Source organism: Mus caroli, unplaced genomic scaffold, assembly GCF_978045245.1.
Source record: "Mus caroli unplaced genomic scaffold, Mus_caroli_1 scaffold_6, whole genome shotgun sequence".
Classification (NCBI taxonomy): domain Eukaryota; kingdom Metazoa; phylum Chordata; class Mammalia; order Rodentia; family Muridae; genus Mus; species Mus caroli.
The window spans coordinates 74,577,656-74,594,589 of record NW_028227261.1 but is presented as its reverse complement, the minus strand read 5'-3'; the positions used below and the strand labels follow the sequence as shown (position 1 = coordinate 74,594,589).

At 40.7% G+C, this 16,934-nt stretch overlaps 1 protein-coding gene across 1 annotated transcript in view; it reads left to right on the top strand.

Annotated features, from left to right (window-relative positions):
* Lurap1l (leucine rich adaptor protein 1 like) overlaps window positions 1–15,475 on the top strand; it is a 49,575-nt gene extending 34,100 nt beyond the window's left edge. Inside the window, exon 2 of the mRNA XM_021160551.2 lies at window positions 14,732–15,475. Coding sequence (XP_021016210.1) covers window positions 14,732–15,106 — 375 coding nt within the window. The 3' untranslated portion in view covers window positions 15,107–15,475. The remainder of the gene's footprint in view (window positions 1–14,731) is intronic.
* The last annotated feature ends 1,459 nt before the right edge of the window (window positions 15,476–16,934 follow it).

The following is a 16,934-nucleotide window of genomic DNA, read 5'->3' as shown; positions in this document are numbered from 1 at the left end:
TGGATCATAAATGCCTTCCAAAGGCCCATGTGTGCAGGGCTTGATTTTAAATTTTGTGATAGAACTGGGAAGTAGAAACATTTAAGATGTACAGCCTTTTAGAAAGATGTAGTTGGGCAGTAGGTCTTGCTACTGGGATTACAGTCTCTGTTTCTCAACCATTGCCACTTAAATAGGCCTCCTTCATATGCACTCCCCCTGTGAAGTATTATTCTGCCACATCCCATAAGTGTGCTATGTGAAAACATGAGCCCATATAAAACTTGACACCTTATAAATTGATTATGTCACTTATCTCAGCATAGTGGAAGGATGTCTAAGTCACAGCTTTATTGCTGTGATGAAGCACCATGACCAAAAGCAACTTCTGGGGGCCTGGTGGGGCGGGGGAAGATTTATTTAGCTTACAATTCCATGTAGAAGTTAGACTCTGGTTCTTCCTCCGAACCCCATGCTCTCAGAAATAAAACTCCAACTCAAAATGTATTTACAAATACCTTGGTCATATAGCTGTGCTCTTCTTTGACTAGATATAACACAAAATATCCCATTTATTCTAGCCTGTATTTTGCCACATAGCCATTACCTGTGCTCAAGCACCATGCATTCTTTTCACATCTTCCTGGTGACTCTCCTATACCTGGTTATATCCCAGAATTCTTTTTCCTCCTGGATGTTCCAGCTTCCACTTTCTGGTTATACCATAGGCCATAGGCTTTTAATTGATAGGTGATATATCCATACAATACACAAGATGATCTCTCTATATTCCACATTGCACAGATCATGGAGAAGTGCATTCAACCTTTCTTATAGAATCAAGGACCACCAGTCTAAGCATGGTATCACCCACAATGGGAAGGACACCCCCCCCATCAATACTAATTACGAAAATGCCTTATAGCAGGATCTAATGGACGAATTTTCTCAGTTGAGTTTCTGTACTTTCAGATAACTCTAGCTTGTGACAAGTTGACATAAAACTAGGTAGCACATAAGACATTGGATAACCCAGTAAATAGGTGTATATGTGTGCATGTATTGACTAGTGAGTTGGCTGTTGAACACTTGACATTATACCACCCTGCATCTTTCTCTTAGAACATAAACTACAGATGACGTAGAAACACAGTGCTATGACCTGAACCTCGTCTGGAAATACTGCTTTAAGGTCTATCTTTAAGATGGCTATGCAGAATATTTATGTTAGTGGACACACTTCTGATCTATGTTGTGTGTGGACCAGCGTCTATGTGGCGAATGTGGGCATGTTTGCTAATTCACTCTAAAAAAAATCTTGGCTTGGATAATTTTCAGTCTTCTGCATTAGCCTCAATTAAATGACCAAACTCGGCTTTCTGTGTCATTGAAAGTATCATTGGCCAGCTGTTCAGTGGCAGTGCTTTTTGTCAGTAATATGGCCATCGGGAAAGTTACTCAGCTGCAAGGGACTGGCAGAAGAGCAAACTCTTCAGTTCTACCAATGAGCAACATAAATGAAGGACGGCAAAGCTGACTGATATAAAAATAACCCCTCCTCCATTTTTCAGTTAAAAACAATTTTTGCTTTGAATTTTGAACCAAATGAGAAAGATGTATGTGGTCACAGGCATTTCTCCTGAAGGTTCTAAACAAAAGTCAGTTAATAGAACTGTTGTCATGTAGTGTCTTCTCATACAAAGGGGAGAGAGCAGTGTCCTTGTGGATCTGCTAAGAAAGGCAGATAGGGAGACATGCTGTATAATGCAGCTGTCAATAAAACTTCTGGAGAATCCAAGCATGAGTAGGCAGAGAATCTCCTGTGGTCATCAAATAAATGTGATGAGTTTGGACAAGGAACAGAAGTGAACACTAGGAGATTACACAAAGGGGATGCGCAGGCAATGGATAATTTTATATGAACCTGACATAAGCTGGAGTCATTTGGGACAAGGAAACCAACCACAATAAAAAAAATGCCTACAACAGAGTAATGTATGTGGGCCCAGCCCATTGTGGATGCTGCCACTCCTGGAGTATGGGTCCTGGGGTATATAAGGAGAAACAATCCATTAGGAACAAACCTGTAAGAAACACTCTCCCATGGCCTCTGCTTCAGTTCCGGCAGTCAGTTCTAGATTCCTGTCCTGACTTCTATTGTTAATGGACTGTGATGTGAGCTTATAAGATGAAATTAACCCTTTTTTCCCCCAAGTTATTTTGGCTGTGGCATTTTACCCCAGGAATAGGAATCCTAGGTAAGACAATGAATAAGCTAAGATAAGCTCCAGAAAAGGCAATATTCCAAGTACCTTTCCAATGCCCTTCAGTTCATACATAAATTTAAATATATGTAAAAATAAGTATGGTAAGAAAGCAAGAGATAAATATTACTATATATGCATGTATAGGCATGTGTGTGTCACAGCATGCATCGGGGGATAAGAGGGCAACTTTCAGGAGTCAATTATTTCCTTCTACAAAGAGATCAAGGGCATAACTCAGGTTAAAAGGTTTGCACAGCAAATATTTTTACCTTATAACCTAGAACATAATTTTAATTTTTATTACATGGTGAGAGTCTAAATTTTTATTATCACACCATTTCTGGTAAGCCAAGTAAAATTCATGTTGACTTTGAACTTCAGTGTTTAATTGCAAGCTTTTTGCTAGCTACACTTCATTCTGAAGCTATTGAGCAGCAATTGCCTGTCTTGTTATGGCCCATATGATTTCCTCATAGCAGAAATGATTTATTAAACACACAATCGCAAGGAAGAAAAAGAATATGTTAGGATGGAAGGAAACCCTGGGAATTTACAGGAGTGCACTAATGTCTTCTCATACTGTGATATCTGAAGTTGAACCTCACTGGGAAACAGAGGAGACAAGCACACGAGGCTTGGGCCAAATTCAGTCTCAGTGAATGGGATTTCAGAACTTGCTTTGACATTTCTATCAAGCCACATAGCTCATAGAGAAACGAATGCAATCTTATGATTTTTCTTTGTATTGGGGAATTAGAAGTCCTACACACCAACTTGTTTACCTACAGACCATAGGTAGATTATGTCAAGGGCAGACTTAGACCTGGGACCATATTCCACCTTGAGTTTTAATTCTCTGATTTAAAACAAATTATTTATTGTTGTTTATGTGTATGGGTGTTTTGCCTGCATGTATGTCTGTGCACCACTCATAGGCCCAGTGCCCTAAAATCTCCTGGAACTGGAGTTAAAGATGATTTTTAAGTTACCCTATGGATGCTGGAAACTTAACTCTAGTCCTTTGGAAGAATGGCCAGTCCTAACTATCACTGAACCATCTCTCCAGTCCTCTCAGTTCTTTGGTTTACTGAAATTTTGATTGTATTCTTCCTTGAACTTTGTCATGCTAATCCATAACTTTTGCATTCTGTCAGAGGAAAAGGACCCTTCGGGGCCAGCGAGATGGCTCTGGTAAATGTCAGTAAATAAGCTTTCTGCCAATCTCAATGACCTGACTTTGATCTGTGAGACTCACATGGTGGGGCTGACGCTCGAATGCCTTTTACTTATGTCTAGGACACCTATAACCCCCACCCTCTACACAGATAAATACATTAGTAAATAAATGTATTTTGAAAGTGGTTTTGAAAAGGATTGTTTGGAAGAAAACATACCTTGGAAACTGTATTGTTGGGAATTGTTGCTCTTTCTAGGTCCTTCATTTCAAATTTTCTATAAACCCAGTCCATCACTTGTCAGAAATGACAGGAAAGTTTCAGCACTTTCCCCAGAGGCCAAAGGTGTGTTTGGCATAACCCTGAGGGTTGGAAGACTCAGCCTAAAGGCAAAATTCACAGCAGGAATTATAAAGATCAGAATAGGGTGTGGGGAATGAGAAGAGAAAGAAGATACTGACATCACTTTGAATCAGTTGGTCCAGACACTTGTACTGGGGAAGGAAAGATGAGGTTTGTTTGAGGTTTGTTTGGTCTCTTTGTTCAATTCCTTTCACTGAGTGTTTGCAGAACACCTGTGCTGTGCTAGGACAAGTTATCACCCCTGAGCAAACAGAATCATGTGTGCACTGTGACTCAGAGCTTGAAGTCCACTTCCCCTTAATGCTATCTTATACTCTGTAAATTTAAGGTAGGGAGAGTCTATACCAGTTACTCAGTGCCAGAGTCATGTGAGTGAATAGACACAGGATTATCTGCTGGGGAATGCTTCAACCCTATGGTTGTTTATTCCTGATGACTTTTTTCTTTTCAAGTCCTATACCACCAGCCCACACAAAGCCCCAGTGTTGTGAAGGGGTCCAATCTGGTGCATAGCTGGTGTCCAATTATTGGACATATTTTGACCAAGTAGATACTATGTGCCAAGTACTCCTCTAGGACTTAGCAAGCAGTGGTAATTAGGCAGACCAAGTTCCTAGTACTCAGAAACTCCTTTACACACAAGTAATAAATTGATTTCAACAAGTCATAAATATTAGGCAGGAAACAATAGTCATGAAATTCGGTTTAACTGGGCTTGATGACTGGGCATGATTAATCAGGAATGTGTTTGACATGCTGATAACATGGAAGCTCTGAGCTTGAGGAGGGCCCCAACTGGCAATATGCTCAGAATAAAGTCACAGGACTCGAACAGCCTAGATGAGAGAAGCACAGGCTCCTGCCACTATGTAAAGCTACTCTGTTTTTGGTGCAGTTATGGCAAGGACTGAGATGAATCATCGCATGAAAAGGGTCAGGCAGTCATTGGAGTAGCACTGTGATTCAGTTTTTGGTGGATTACTAATTCTCCCAAGGTTCATCAATACTGTAACAATACCTTAGTTCTGGAAGAAAGCCACGAGTAACAGACAAGAACTCCTGGAACAAACCAGCAGCCAACCACAGAAATCAGCACACCCAGCAATCTGGAAGAGACTGTTTACTGTCCTGGGGGACAAAGGGATAGACACACATCTATAATCATTATTTATGTGAACAGGTTTTTAACCATGATACTTCCCCCCGCCCTCCCCAACAGTGACTCAATAGACTATGAATGTTTTGCTTTTAGCAGCAAAAGATTTCCTTACTTGAATCATTTCATGGTCAAAGGAAGCTTTTGTTCCCTCATAGTCTGCTTTCTTTTTCTCCTTATTGATCAATTAAATTGAAAAAAGATATATATATATATTAGATGCTACCACTATACAAGCCCAAAATTGCTGACAGAAAATTAACCCTTGACTCATGTTATTTCTGAAAGCCTGAGTTTATTAATTTATTAAGAGCTGATATGTCAAAGATCTTAAAATATGACTAAAAATTTCAAAAGTGTTTAGGAAAGACTTTGCAATTTAGTAGAGCAGTAAGAATGGCTTTCCTAATAACAATATGAACTAACCAATACCCCCAGAGCTCGTGTCTCTAGCTGCATATGTAGCAGAAGATGGCCTAGTCGCCCATCATTAAGAAGAGAGGCCCCTTGGTCTTGTAAACTTTATATGCCCCAGTACAGGGGAACACCAGGGCCAAGAAGTGGGTAGGGGAGCAGGGTGGGGGAGGGTATGGGGGACTTTCTGGATATCATTTGAAATGTAAATGAAGAAAATACCTAATAAAAAATTGGAAAAATAAAAAAAAAAGAATGGCTTTCCTAAGGGGCTTATTTGCCTAACTGAGACATACATACACACACACACACACACACACACACACACACACACACACACACATATATATATATATATATATATATATATATATACACACACACACACATATTTGTAATATATATCACAAATCAGTCTACTATGCAATGGCACAAAATTCAGCAATGTCGTAAGATAGAAACATAAATGTTACAGAAGCTTCATGGATCAACATGGGGGACTAGAGTCAGTAAGCTGGGAAAAGTCCACCAAGAAAAACGAGTAGGCTTGGGAGAAATGGTAAATGATGATAAATGCATGCTCAGAGCTCAACCCAGGTGGGATGTTTTTATGGGTGAAGCAGGCATTTGAGAGCAGGCATCTGTTTTCCATTTGGAAAGTTGCTGGGAAAAGATCCTGCTGATCTTGCTCCATGCGTGTAATGGCATGGGAAGGTCCTTCAGCTTCAGAGGCTGACTGAAGAATACGAGTGTGACCCAATGGTTTTCGTTGCTGATCAGTGGATCCATGGACATTGTTGATATTTGTAGATACTGGTATTTGTGATTTGAACTCTGTCTTGATGACCTATAAGGTCTGTGGGTAAATTTGAACACAAAGACTTTCAGAAAGTCTCTGTCTTGGTCATAGTCATTGCAAGGTTATTGAAGCAGCATAATAATAATTAAAAAATAAAGTTTGAGACTTGCTGAGTTCATACCCTTCTGTTTGGAACACCATAAAAAGTAATAATTTTAACCTGTTACTGCCTGTATAATTATGCTTATTACTAAGAAGATGTAGAAGTTGCTTTAATATCTTAGAGAATTTTATTTTTTTTTTAATATTTTTATTACATATTTTCCTCAATTACATTTCCAATACTATCCCAAAAGTCCCCCATAGCGCCCCCCACTTCCCTACCCACCCATTCCCATTCTTTTGGCCCTGGCATTCCCCTATATTGGGGCATATAAAGTTTGCAAGTCCAATGGGCCTCTCTTTCCATTGATGGCCGACTAGGCCATCTTTCGATACATATGCAGCTAGAGACAAGAGCTCCAGGGTTCTGGTTAGTACATCATGTTGTTCCAACAATAGGGTTGCAGATCCCTTTAGCTCCTTGGGTACTTTCTCTAGCTTCTCCATTGGGAGCCCTGTGATACATCCAATAGCTGACTGTGAACATCCTCCACTCCTGTGTTTGCTAGGCCCCGGCATCGTCTCACAAGAGACAGCTATATTTGGGTCCTTTCAGCAAGATCTTACTAGTGTATGCAATGGTGTCAGCGTTTAGAAGCTGATTATGGGACGGATCCCTGGATACAGCAGTCTCTAAATGGTCCATCCTTTCATCACAGCTACGAACTTTGTCTCTGTAACTCCTTCCCTGGGTGTTTTGTTCCCAATTCTAAGAAGGTGCACAATGTCCACACTTTGGTCTTCATTCTTCTTGAGTTTCATGCGTTTATCAAATTGTATCTTATATCTTGGGTATCCTAAGTTTTGGGCTAATATCCACTTATCAATGAATACATATTGTGTGAGTTCTTTTGTGATTGTGTTACTTCACTCAAGATGATGCCCTCCAGGTCCATCCATTTGGCTAGGAATTTAATAAATTCATTCTTTTTAATAGCTGAGTAGTACTCCATTGTGTAAATGTACCATAATTTCTGTATCCATTCCTCTGTTGAGGGACATCTGGGTTCTTTCCAGCTTCTGGCTATTATAAATAGGGCTGCTATGAACATAGTGGAGCATGTGTCCTTTTTACCGGTTGGGACATCTTCTGGATATATGCCCAGGAGAGGTATTGCTGGATCCTCCGGTAGTACTATATCCAATTTTCTGAGGAACCGCCAGACTGATTTCCAGAGTGGTTGTACTAGCTTGCAATCCCACCAACAATGGAGGAGTGTTCCACATTCTCCACATCCTCGCCAGCATCTGCTGTCACCTGAATTTTTGATCTTAGCCATTCTGACTGGTGTGAGGTGGAATCTCAGGGTTGTTTTGATTTGCATTTCCCTGATGATTAAGGATGTTGAACATTTTTTCAGGTGCTTCTCTGCCATTCGGTATTCCTCAGGTGAGAATTCTTTGTTCAGTTCTGAGCCCCATTTTTTAATGGGGTTATTTGACTTTCTGGAGTCCACCTTCTTGAGTTCTTTATATATATTGGATATTAGTCCCTTATCTGATTTAGGATAGGTGAAGATCCTTTCCCAATCTGTTGGTGGTTTTTTTGTCTTATTGATGGTGTCTTTAGCCTTGCAGAAGCTTTGTAGTTTCATGAGGTCCCACTTGTCAATTCTCGATCTTACAGCACAAGCCATTACTGTTCTATTCAGGAATTTTTCCCCTGTGCCCATATCTTCAAGGCTTTTCCCCACTTTCTCCTCTATAAGTTTCAGTGTCTCTGGTTTTATGTGAAGTTCCTTGATCCACTTAGACTTGACCTTAGTACAAGGAGATAGGAATGGATCGATTCGCATTCTTCTACATGTTAACAACCAGTTGTGCCAGCACCATTTGTTGAAAATGCTGTCTTTCTTCCACTGGATGTTTTTAGCTCCCTTGTCGAAGATCAAGTGACCATAGGTGTGTGGATTCATTTCTGGGTCTTCAATTCTATTCCATTGGTCTATTTGTCTGTCACTATACCAGTACCATGCAGTTTTTATCACAATTGCTCTGTAGTAGAGCTTTAGGTCCGGCATGGTGATTCCACCAGAGGTTCTTTTATCCTTGAGGAGGGTTTTTGCTATCCTAGGTTTTTTGTTATTCCAGATGAATTTGCAGATTGCACTTTCTAATTCGTTGAAGAATTGATTTGGAATTTTGATGGGGATTGCATTGAATCTGTAGATTGCTTTTGGCAAGATAGCCATTTTTACAATGTTGATCCTGCCAATCCATGAGCATGGGAGATCTTTCCATCTTCTGAGATCTTCTATAATTTCTTTCTTCAGAGACTTGAAGTTTTTATTATACAGATCTTTCACTTCCTTAGTTAGAGTCACGCCAAGATATTTTATATTATTTGTGACTATTGAGAAGGGTGTTGTTTCCCTAATTTCTTTCTCAGCCTGTTTATTCTTTGTGTAGAGAAAGGCCATTGATTTGTTTGAGTTAATTTTATATCCAGCTACTTCACCGAAGCTGTTTATCAGGCTTGGGAGTTCTCTGGTGGAATTTTTAGGGTCACTTATATATACTATCATATCATCTGCAAAAAGTGATATTTTGACTTCATCTTTTCCAATTTGTATCCCTTTGATCTCCTTTTGTTGTCGAATTGCTCTGGCTAGGACTTCAAGTACAATGTTGAATAGGTATGGAGAAAGTGGACAGCCTTGTCTAGTCCCTGATTTTAGAGGGATTGCTTCAAGCTTCTCACCATTTACTTTGATGTTGGCTACTGGTTTGCTGTAGATTGCTTTTATCATGTTTAGGTATGGGCCTTGAATTCCTGATCTTTCCAAGACTTTTATCATGAATGGGTGTTGGATCTTGTCAAATGCTTTTTCTGCATCTAACGAGATGACCATGTGGTTTTTGTCTTTGAGTTTGTTTATATACTGGATTACGTTGATGGATTTCCGTATATTGAACCATCCCTGCATCCCTGGGATGAAACCTACTTGGTCAGGATGGATGATTGTTTTGATGTGTTCTTGGATTCGGTTAGCAAGAACTTTATTGAGGATTTTTGCATCAATATTCATAAGGGATATTGGTCTGAAGTTTTCTATCTTTGTTGGGTCTTTTTGTGGTTTAGGTATCAGAGTAATTGTGGCTTCATAGAATGAGTTGGGTAGAGTACCTTCTGTTTCTATTTTGTGGAATAGTTTGTGAAGAACTGGGATTAGATCTTCTTTGAAGGTCTGATAGAACTCTGCACTAAACCCATCTGGTCCTGGGCTTTTTTTAGTTGGGAGACTATTAATGACTGCTTCTATTTCTTTGGGGGATATAGGGCTGTTTAGATCATTAACCTGATCTTGATTCAGCTTTGGTACCTGGTATCTGTCTAGGAACTTGTCCATTTCATCCAGGTTCTCCAGTTTTCTTGAGTATAGCCTTTGGTAGAAGGATCTGATGGTGTTTTGGATGTCTTCAGGATCTGTTGTTATGTCTCCTTTTTCATTTCTGATTTTGTTAATTAGGATGCTTTCCCTGTGCCCTCTAGTGAGTCTGGCTAAGGGTTTATCTATCTTGTTGATTTTCTCAAAGAACCAGCTCCTTGATTGGTTGATTCTTTGAATAGTTTTTCTTGTTTCCACTTGGTTGATTTCACCCCTGAGTTTGATTATTTCCTGCCTTCTACTCCTCTTGGGTGAATTTGCTTCCTTTTGTTCTAGTGCTTTTAGGTGTGTTGTCAAGCTGCTAATGTGTGCTCTCTCTAGTTTCCTTTTGGAGGCACTCAGAGCTATGAGTTTTCCTCTTAAAAATGCTTTCATTGCGTCCCATAAGTTTGGGTATGTTGTGGCTTCATTTTCATTGAACTCTAAAAAGTCCTTAATTTCTTTCTTTATTCCTTCCTTGACCAAGGTATCATTGAGAAGAGTGTTGTTCAGTTTCCACGTGAAGGTTGGCTTTCTATTATTTATTTTGTTATTGAAGATCAGCCTTAGTCCATGGTGATCTGATAGGATGCATGGGACAATTTCAATATTTTTATATCTGTTGAGGCCTGTTTTGTGACCAATTATGTGGTCAATTTTGGAGAAGGTACCATGAGGTGCTGAGAAGAAGGTATATCCTTTTGTTTTAGGATAGAATGTTCTGTAGATATCGGCCAGATCCATTTGATTCATAATTTCTGTTAGTTTCACTGTGTCCCTGTTTAGTTTCTGTTTCCATGATCTGTCCATTGGTGAAAGTGGTGTGTTGAAGTCTCCCACTATTATTGTATGAGGTGCAATGTGTGCTTTGAGCTTTACTAAAGTTTCTTTAATGAATGTGGCTGCCTTTGTATTTGGAGCATAGATATTCAGGATTGATAGTTCCTCTTGGAGGATTTTACCTTTGATGAGTATGAAGTGTCCCTCCCTGTCTTTTTTAATGACTTTGGGTTGGAAGTCAATCTTATCAGATATTAGAATGGCTACTCCAGCTTGTTTCTTCATGCCATTTGCTTGGAAAATTGTTTTCCAGCCTTTCATTCTGAGGTAGTGTCTATCCTTTTCTCTGAGATGAGTTTCCTGTAAGCAGCAAAATGTTGGGTCTTGTTTGTGTAGCCAGTTTGTTAGTCTATGTCTTTTTATCGGGGAGTTGAGTCCATTGATATTAAGAGATATTAAGGAAAAGTTATTGTTGTTTCCTGTTATTTTTGATGTTAAAGTTGGCATTCTGTTCTTGTGGCTGTCTTCTTTTAGGTTTGTTGAGGGATTACCTTCTTGTTGTTTCTAGGGCGTGGTTCCTGTCCTTGTATTGGTTTTTTTCTGTTATTATCCTTTGAAGGGCTGGATTCGTGGAGAGATAATGTGTGAATTTGGTTTTGTCGTGGAATACTTTGGTTTCTCCATCTATGTTAATTGAGAGTTTGGCTGGGTATAGTAGCCTGGGCTGGAATTTGTGTTCTTTTAGTGTCTGTATAACATCCGTCCAGGATCTTCTGGCTTTCATAGTCTCTGGTGAAAAGTCTGGTGTAATTCTGATAGGCTTGCCTTTATATGTTACTTGGCCTTTTTCTCTTACTGCTTTTAGTATTCTATCTTTATTTAGAGCATTTGTTGCTCTGATTATTATGTGTCGGGAGGTATTTCTTTTCTGGTCCAGTCTATTTGGAGTTCTGTAGGCTTCTTGTATGTTCATGGGCATCTCTTTCTTTAGATTTGGGAAGTTTTCTTCTATAATTTTGTTGAAGATGTTTGCTGGTCCTTTGAGTTGAAAATCTTCATTCTCATCCACTCCTATTATCCGTAGGTTTGGTCTTCTCATTATGTCCTGTATTTCTTGGATGTTTTGAGTTAGGATCTTTTTGCATTTTACATTTTCCTTGATTGTTGTGCCGATGTTCTCTATGGAATCTTCTGCACCTGAGATTCTCTCTTCCATCTCTTGTATTCTGTTGCTGATGCTCGTATCTATGGTTCCAGATTTCTTTCCTAGGGTTTCTATCTCCAGTGTTGCCTCATTTTGGGTTTTCTTTATTGCGTCTACTTCCCTTTTTAGGTCTAGTATGGTTTTGTTCATTTCCATCATCTGTTTGGATGTGTTTTCCTGTTTTTCTGTAAGGACTTCTACCTGTTTGATTATGTTATCATGTTTTTCTTTAAGGATTTGTAACTCTTTAGCAGTGTTCTCCTGCAATTCTTTAAGGGATTTTTGTGCTTCCTCTTTATTGTCTTCTGCCTTTTTATCAGTGTTCTCCTGCATTTCTTTAAGTGTGTTATTAAAGTCCTTCTTGAAGTCCTCTATCATCATCAGGAGATATGCTTTTAAATCCGTGTCTAGCTTTTCCGGTGTGTTGGGGTGCCCTGGACTGGGCGAAGTGGGGGTGCTGGGTTCTGATGATGGTGAGTTGTCTTGGTTCCTGTTAGTAAGATTATTATGTTTACCTTTCGCCATCTGGTAATCTCTGGGGTTAGTTGTTATCATTGTCACTATTTAAAGATTGGAGCAGAAGCTGTGTTCCACTCACCAGCAGTCTCTAAATCCTGCGGAGGGGGTCGTGGGTAGCTGACGGTACCCCGGTGCTGGTCCAGCCGGAAGAGGCCTGTGGTCCTACTCAGGCCGTTTTTCTGCTTCCCTAACTAATGCAGTCTCTGGTCCCGCGTGCAATTGGATTGGAGCAGAAGCTGTGTTCCACTCTCCAGAAGTCTTAAGATCCTGTGGTGGGTGTTGTGGGTAGCTGATGAGTGTCAGCTGACCCTGCGCCCCAGCTGCCCAGGTGCTTTTCTGACCGGAAGAGGGTTGTGGCCCTATGTAGGCCGGATTTCTCTCTCCCCAACCAGAGCAGTCTCAGGTCCCGCGTGATTGGACTGGAACAGAAGCTGTGTTCCACTCACCAGCAGTCCCAAAATCCTGCGGCGGGGGGTCTTGGGTAGCTGGCGGGTGTCAGGCAACCCTGCGCTCCCGCTACCCTGGCGCTGATCCGGCCGGGTGAGGCCTGTGGCCCTACTCAGGCCGGTTTCTGCTTCCCTAACTAATGCAGTCTCAGGTCCCGCGCAATTGGATTGGAGCAGAAGCTGTGTTCCACTCACCAGCAGTCCCAAAATCCTGCGGCGGGGGTCGTGGGTAGCTGGCGGGTGTCAGGCAACCCTGCGCTCCTGCTACCCCGGCGCTGATCCAGCCGGATGAGGCCTGTGGTCCTACTCAGGCCGGTTTCTGCTTCCCTAACTAATGCAGTCTCAGGTCCCGCGCAATTGGATTGGAGCAGAAGCTGTGCTCCACTCACCAGAAGTCTTAAGATCCTGTGGCGGGTGTTGTGGGTAGCTGGCGAGTGTCAGCAGACCCTGCGCCCCAGCTGCCCTGGTGCTTTTCTGACCGGAAGAGGGTTGTGGCCCTATGTAGGCCGGATTTCTCTCTCCCCAACCCGAGCAGTCTCAGGTCCCGCGTGATTGGACTGGAGCAGAAGCTGTGTTCCACTCACCAGCAGTCCCAAAATCCTGCGGCGGGGGTCGTGGGTAGCTGGCGGGTGTCAGGCAACCCTGCGCTCCCGCTACCCTGGAGCTGATCCGGCCGGATGAGGCCTGTGGTCCTACTCAGGCCGGTTTTCTGCTTCCCTAACTAATGCAGTCTCAGGTCCCGCGCAATTGGATTGGAGCAGAAGCTGTGTTCCACTCACCAGCAGTCCCAAAATCCTGCGGCGGGGGTCGTGGGTAGCTGGCGGGTGTCAGGCAACCCTGCGCTCCCGCTACCCCGGCGCTGATCCAGCCGGATGAGGCCTGTGGTCCTACTCAGTCTTAGAGAATTTTAAAAGTGTGCCTTGTACTTCTTAGTTTTCCATTTGTGTTTTTGTTATTTTTTGAAAATTGTACTCTAGAGTGGAAGTTTTTCTTTTTTCTCTGTCTGTCTATCCGTCTGTCTATCTCCCTGTCTGTCTCTTCTCTCTGTAACTCAGCCTATCTATTAGTGCTGAACCCAGAACACTATGGGCAAGCACTCTATACACCTAACACTGTTCCCAGCGGCTCTCTGGTGGAGGAGATTTTATCCATCCCTGTTTGTTCACACATTCACTGTTCACCTTCAGTTATGAATTCACTCCTCAGCAGGAAGTCCTTTTGCATGAAAGCATATTTCTGATGACAATAGGTTTCTGTTTGTGGTTTGAGTCACTCAAGAATGAATGCCTTTGATAATTCTAGAGACCTACATATCTGAATTCGCTCTATGTCTTAAAGAGAGAGTTGGCATGGCCAGTCTTTGGGGTTACTATCCCAAGTGGAAGGATGGGATTTATTTTCAAAACTGTAATGAATGTGAGTAGGCCCTCTTGTGGCCAGCCAGGTCCCGGCCACCCAGTTTGTTTAACCTTAAAAGCAAATGAATTATCCTAGTGTTCTTTATGTAGATGCAGTCAGAAGGGTTGCCAGTTTCTACTTTTTCTTAACTTTTTTTTTTTTTTTTTTTTTGCCTGCAGTTTTCAGTTCTTTTTGAAAGATGAAAGCAATAATTCCTACAGGACAGGGTAATTAGATTTTTGTAATGAATGTTGTTGTTTTTTTTTTTTTTTTTTGTTCCACAACGTTGGATGTTATCATTTAATAAGCAGAGGTATCTATAAAACTAATGAGGACTCCCTGATTTCTTCACTTTCTTGGTTGTCCCACCCAGTTCCGTATTAGTATTGATAAGTTAATCCAGAAAAAGAATGCATTTCTTAATAGACAACTTGGCATTTGATGGGTGTGTTCAAGGAGCTTCATTGGGGTCAGAAATACAATGGGGATGTTTTTGGCTGTTTAGGAGCCTGATGCATATGTCAGGAAGTGAGTTCTTGATTCTGACTTCTACTAGGAGTCAATAATTTCCAGAGTGGGTAAGACAAGTGTGTGTGTGTAGTAAATTTAAAATTGTGGACTGTAGTGATATGAGCAAATTTGAGATTTTTCTTGAACATTGAATAACTAGCATGTTTTTCTTCTCTTCTTCTCCATCCTAGGTTAACCTCAGAGCCACTGATGTAAGGCTCATGCGTCAATTGCTCCTCATCAATGAGAGCATCGAGTCCATCAAGTGGATGATCGAGGAAAAAGCCACCATTACCAGCCGAGGCAGCAGTCTCAGTGGCAGCCTGTGCAGTTTGCTGGAGAGTCAGAGTACCTCCTTACGTGGCAGCTACAACAGCCTCCATGATGGCAGTGATGGGCTGGATGGCATCTCAGTAGGGAGCTACCTGGACACTTTGGCAGATGATGTACCAGGTCATCAGACCCCTTCAGACTTGGATCAGTTCAGTGACAGCTCCATCATAGAGGACTCACAGGCTCTGCACAAGCATCCCAAGTTGGATTCTGAGTACTACTGCTTTGGCTAATGATCCACATTTTTGCATGGGACTGGTGTGCAATTAAACTTGTATGTATCCTTCTTCTCTGCTGCTATATTTTTGGTGTGATTTATTTTAATAAGGCAACCTTTTTAAAGAAGCTTATTTTTAAACTGCTTAATGATATTTCTGTTGCTCCTAATATTTCTCATCTAGACTGATTTATTTTTCTCTGTTACATCTCTATTTTTATTTATTGTGATAATCTCTCTCCCTTCTCTTAAAGTAGCACAGACAAAGTAGAGGGGAAAAATAAGCAATAATTGTTTCTGCTTTTGATTTCAGAGTAAGGGGTCAGGGATTATATGAACACTTTGCTAAATTTTACAATAAACCAAAGTCTGATCACTTCCTTCATACTGTGGTTTGTGGTGTTGAATGATTTGAGATTTCTCTGTGCCAGAAGATATGAAGATAGTTTACTGTTTGTACATTAAATCAAATCAGCTATTTGGACAAAGGTAGACATTATTTCAAACCCAGAATGCATTGATACATAATGAGCTGTACTCTTAGATACATGTATCCACATCACTGACATTTGGAAGACCCACACTGCATAGGCTCGATTTAGCCTACTCTGGTGTCCACATTATAGATTAGAATTTTAGAATCAACGCATTTAACACAAATCTTGAGTTTATTTGTTTTACAATATGTATTATACTACTAGATTTCAAAGGAAAATGGACAGTAGTTTTCAAGGTGAGTACAGGCAATGACCCTTGGATTTCTGTGGGAGGCATAAAGGAGAAATTGAAAGAATGGTGTGTCAGATCTGAAGCAGGACGGCGAAGATTGGTGAATCCACAGAGAAGGGTCACCATGTCAGCCACGTGGATCTCTGAGCCAGGCAGGCAGATGAGAAACTTTCCACAGGAAGAAGATGGCAGAAATGACGACCACATGTATGTTATGGTCCCTCTCGTAGTGCCTCCCTTCAGGAATTGTCTTTCCTGGTCCCAGGGAATCTGGGAAGTGTAATATTTCAGCAGGAATCTATTTTGAAATACTAAGTTTAAAGATAGTTTGAGATTTACAGATATTTTCTTATATGTATTTTGACATAGTAGAAGGCATAAACGTGTACAGTAAGGTAAGAGCAGAACCATTATAACTATAAATACCAATATGTTATTTTTTCATCCTAAAAGAAAAGTTCTTAGTTTTCTGGATTGATACCTGAATATGTTTTCATATGTATAGTGAGTCAAAACACTTAGTTTTTCTTTTGGTATTTCTTTTGTTTTATTTTATATGTGTGTGTTTGGTGGAGATGTGTAATGGATACCTAGGACTGTGGCGGCCAGAGGCATTAGATTCTTTGGAGCTGGGATTGTGGACAGTTGTAAGCCAGCCAGCATGGGTGCTGGGGATCAAACTCTGGTCCGCTGAAGGAGAAGCACAAGCTCTTAACAGCTGGGCCATCTTCAGAACCATTTAATTTTGATGTGGTGTTATTATTTCTGTTCATTATTTTTTTCTAGTGAGAAAGATTAATTAAGATTTGAACATATTCTAAAGAATAATACATGTCTATGCACTAAAAAATTTGATAAGTCAACAAGAACCTGTATTGCTATCAAGAAATGTCCCTAGTCAAAGAATATTTTCTATATTTTTTATTTGCTCATTGTATAATTGTCATTTTTTGTTTGTTTCTAAAATACATATCACTCAATTTCCAATTAAAACCTGTCTGGTGTTATATTTTGCACTCCCCTTTTAACATAAAATGCTTGTAGTAGCATCACAGCAGTCTCACGATAGTGGAACTGACACCAGTTTATGTTTAAGGAAATTGAAGTATGGAACC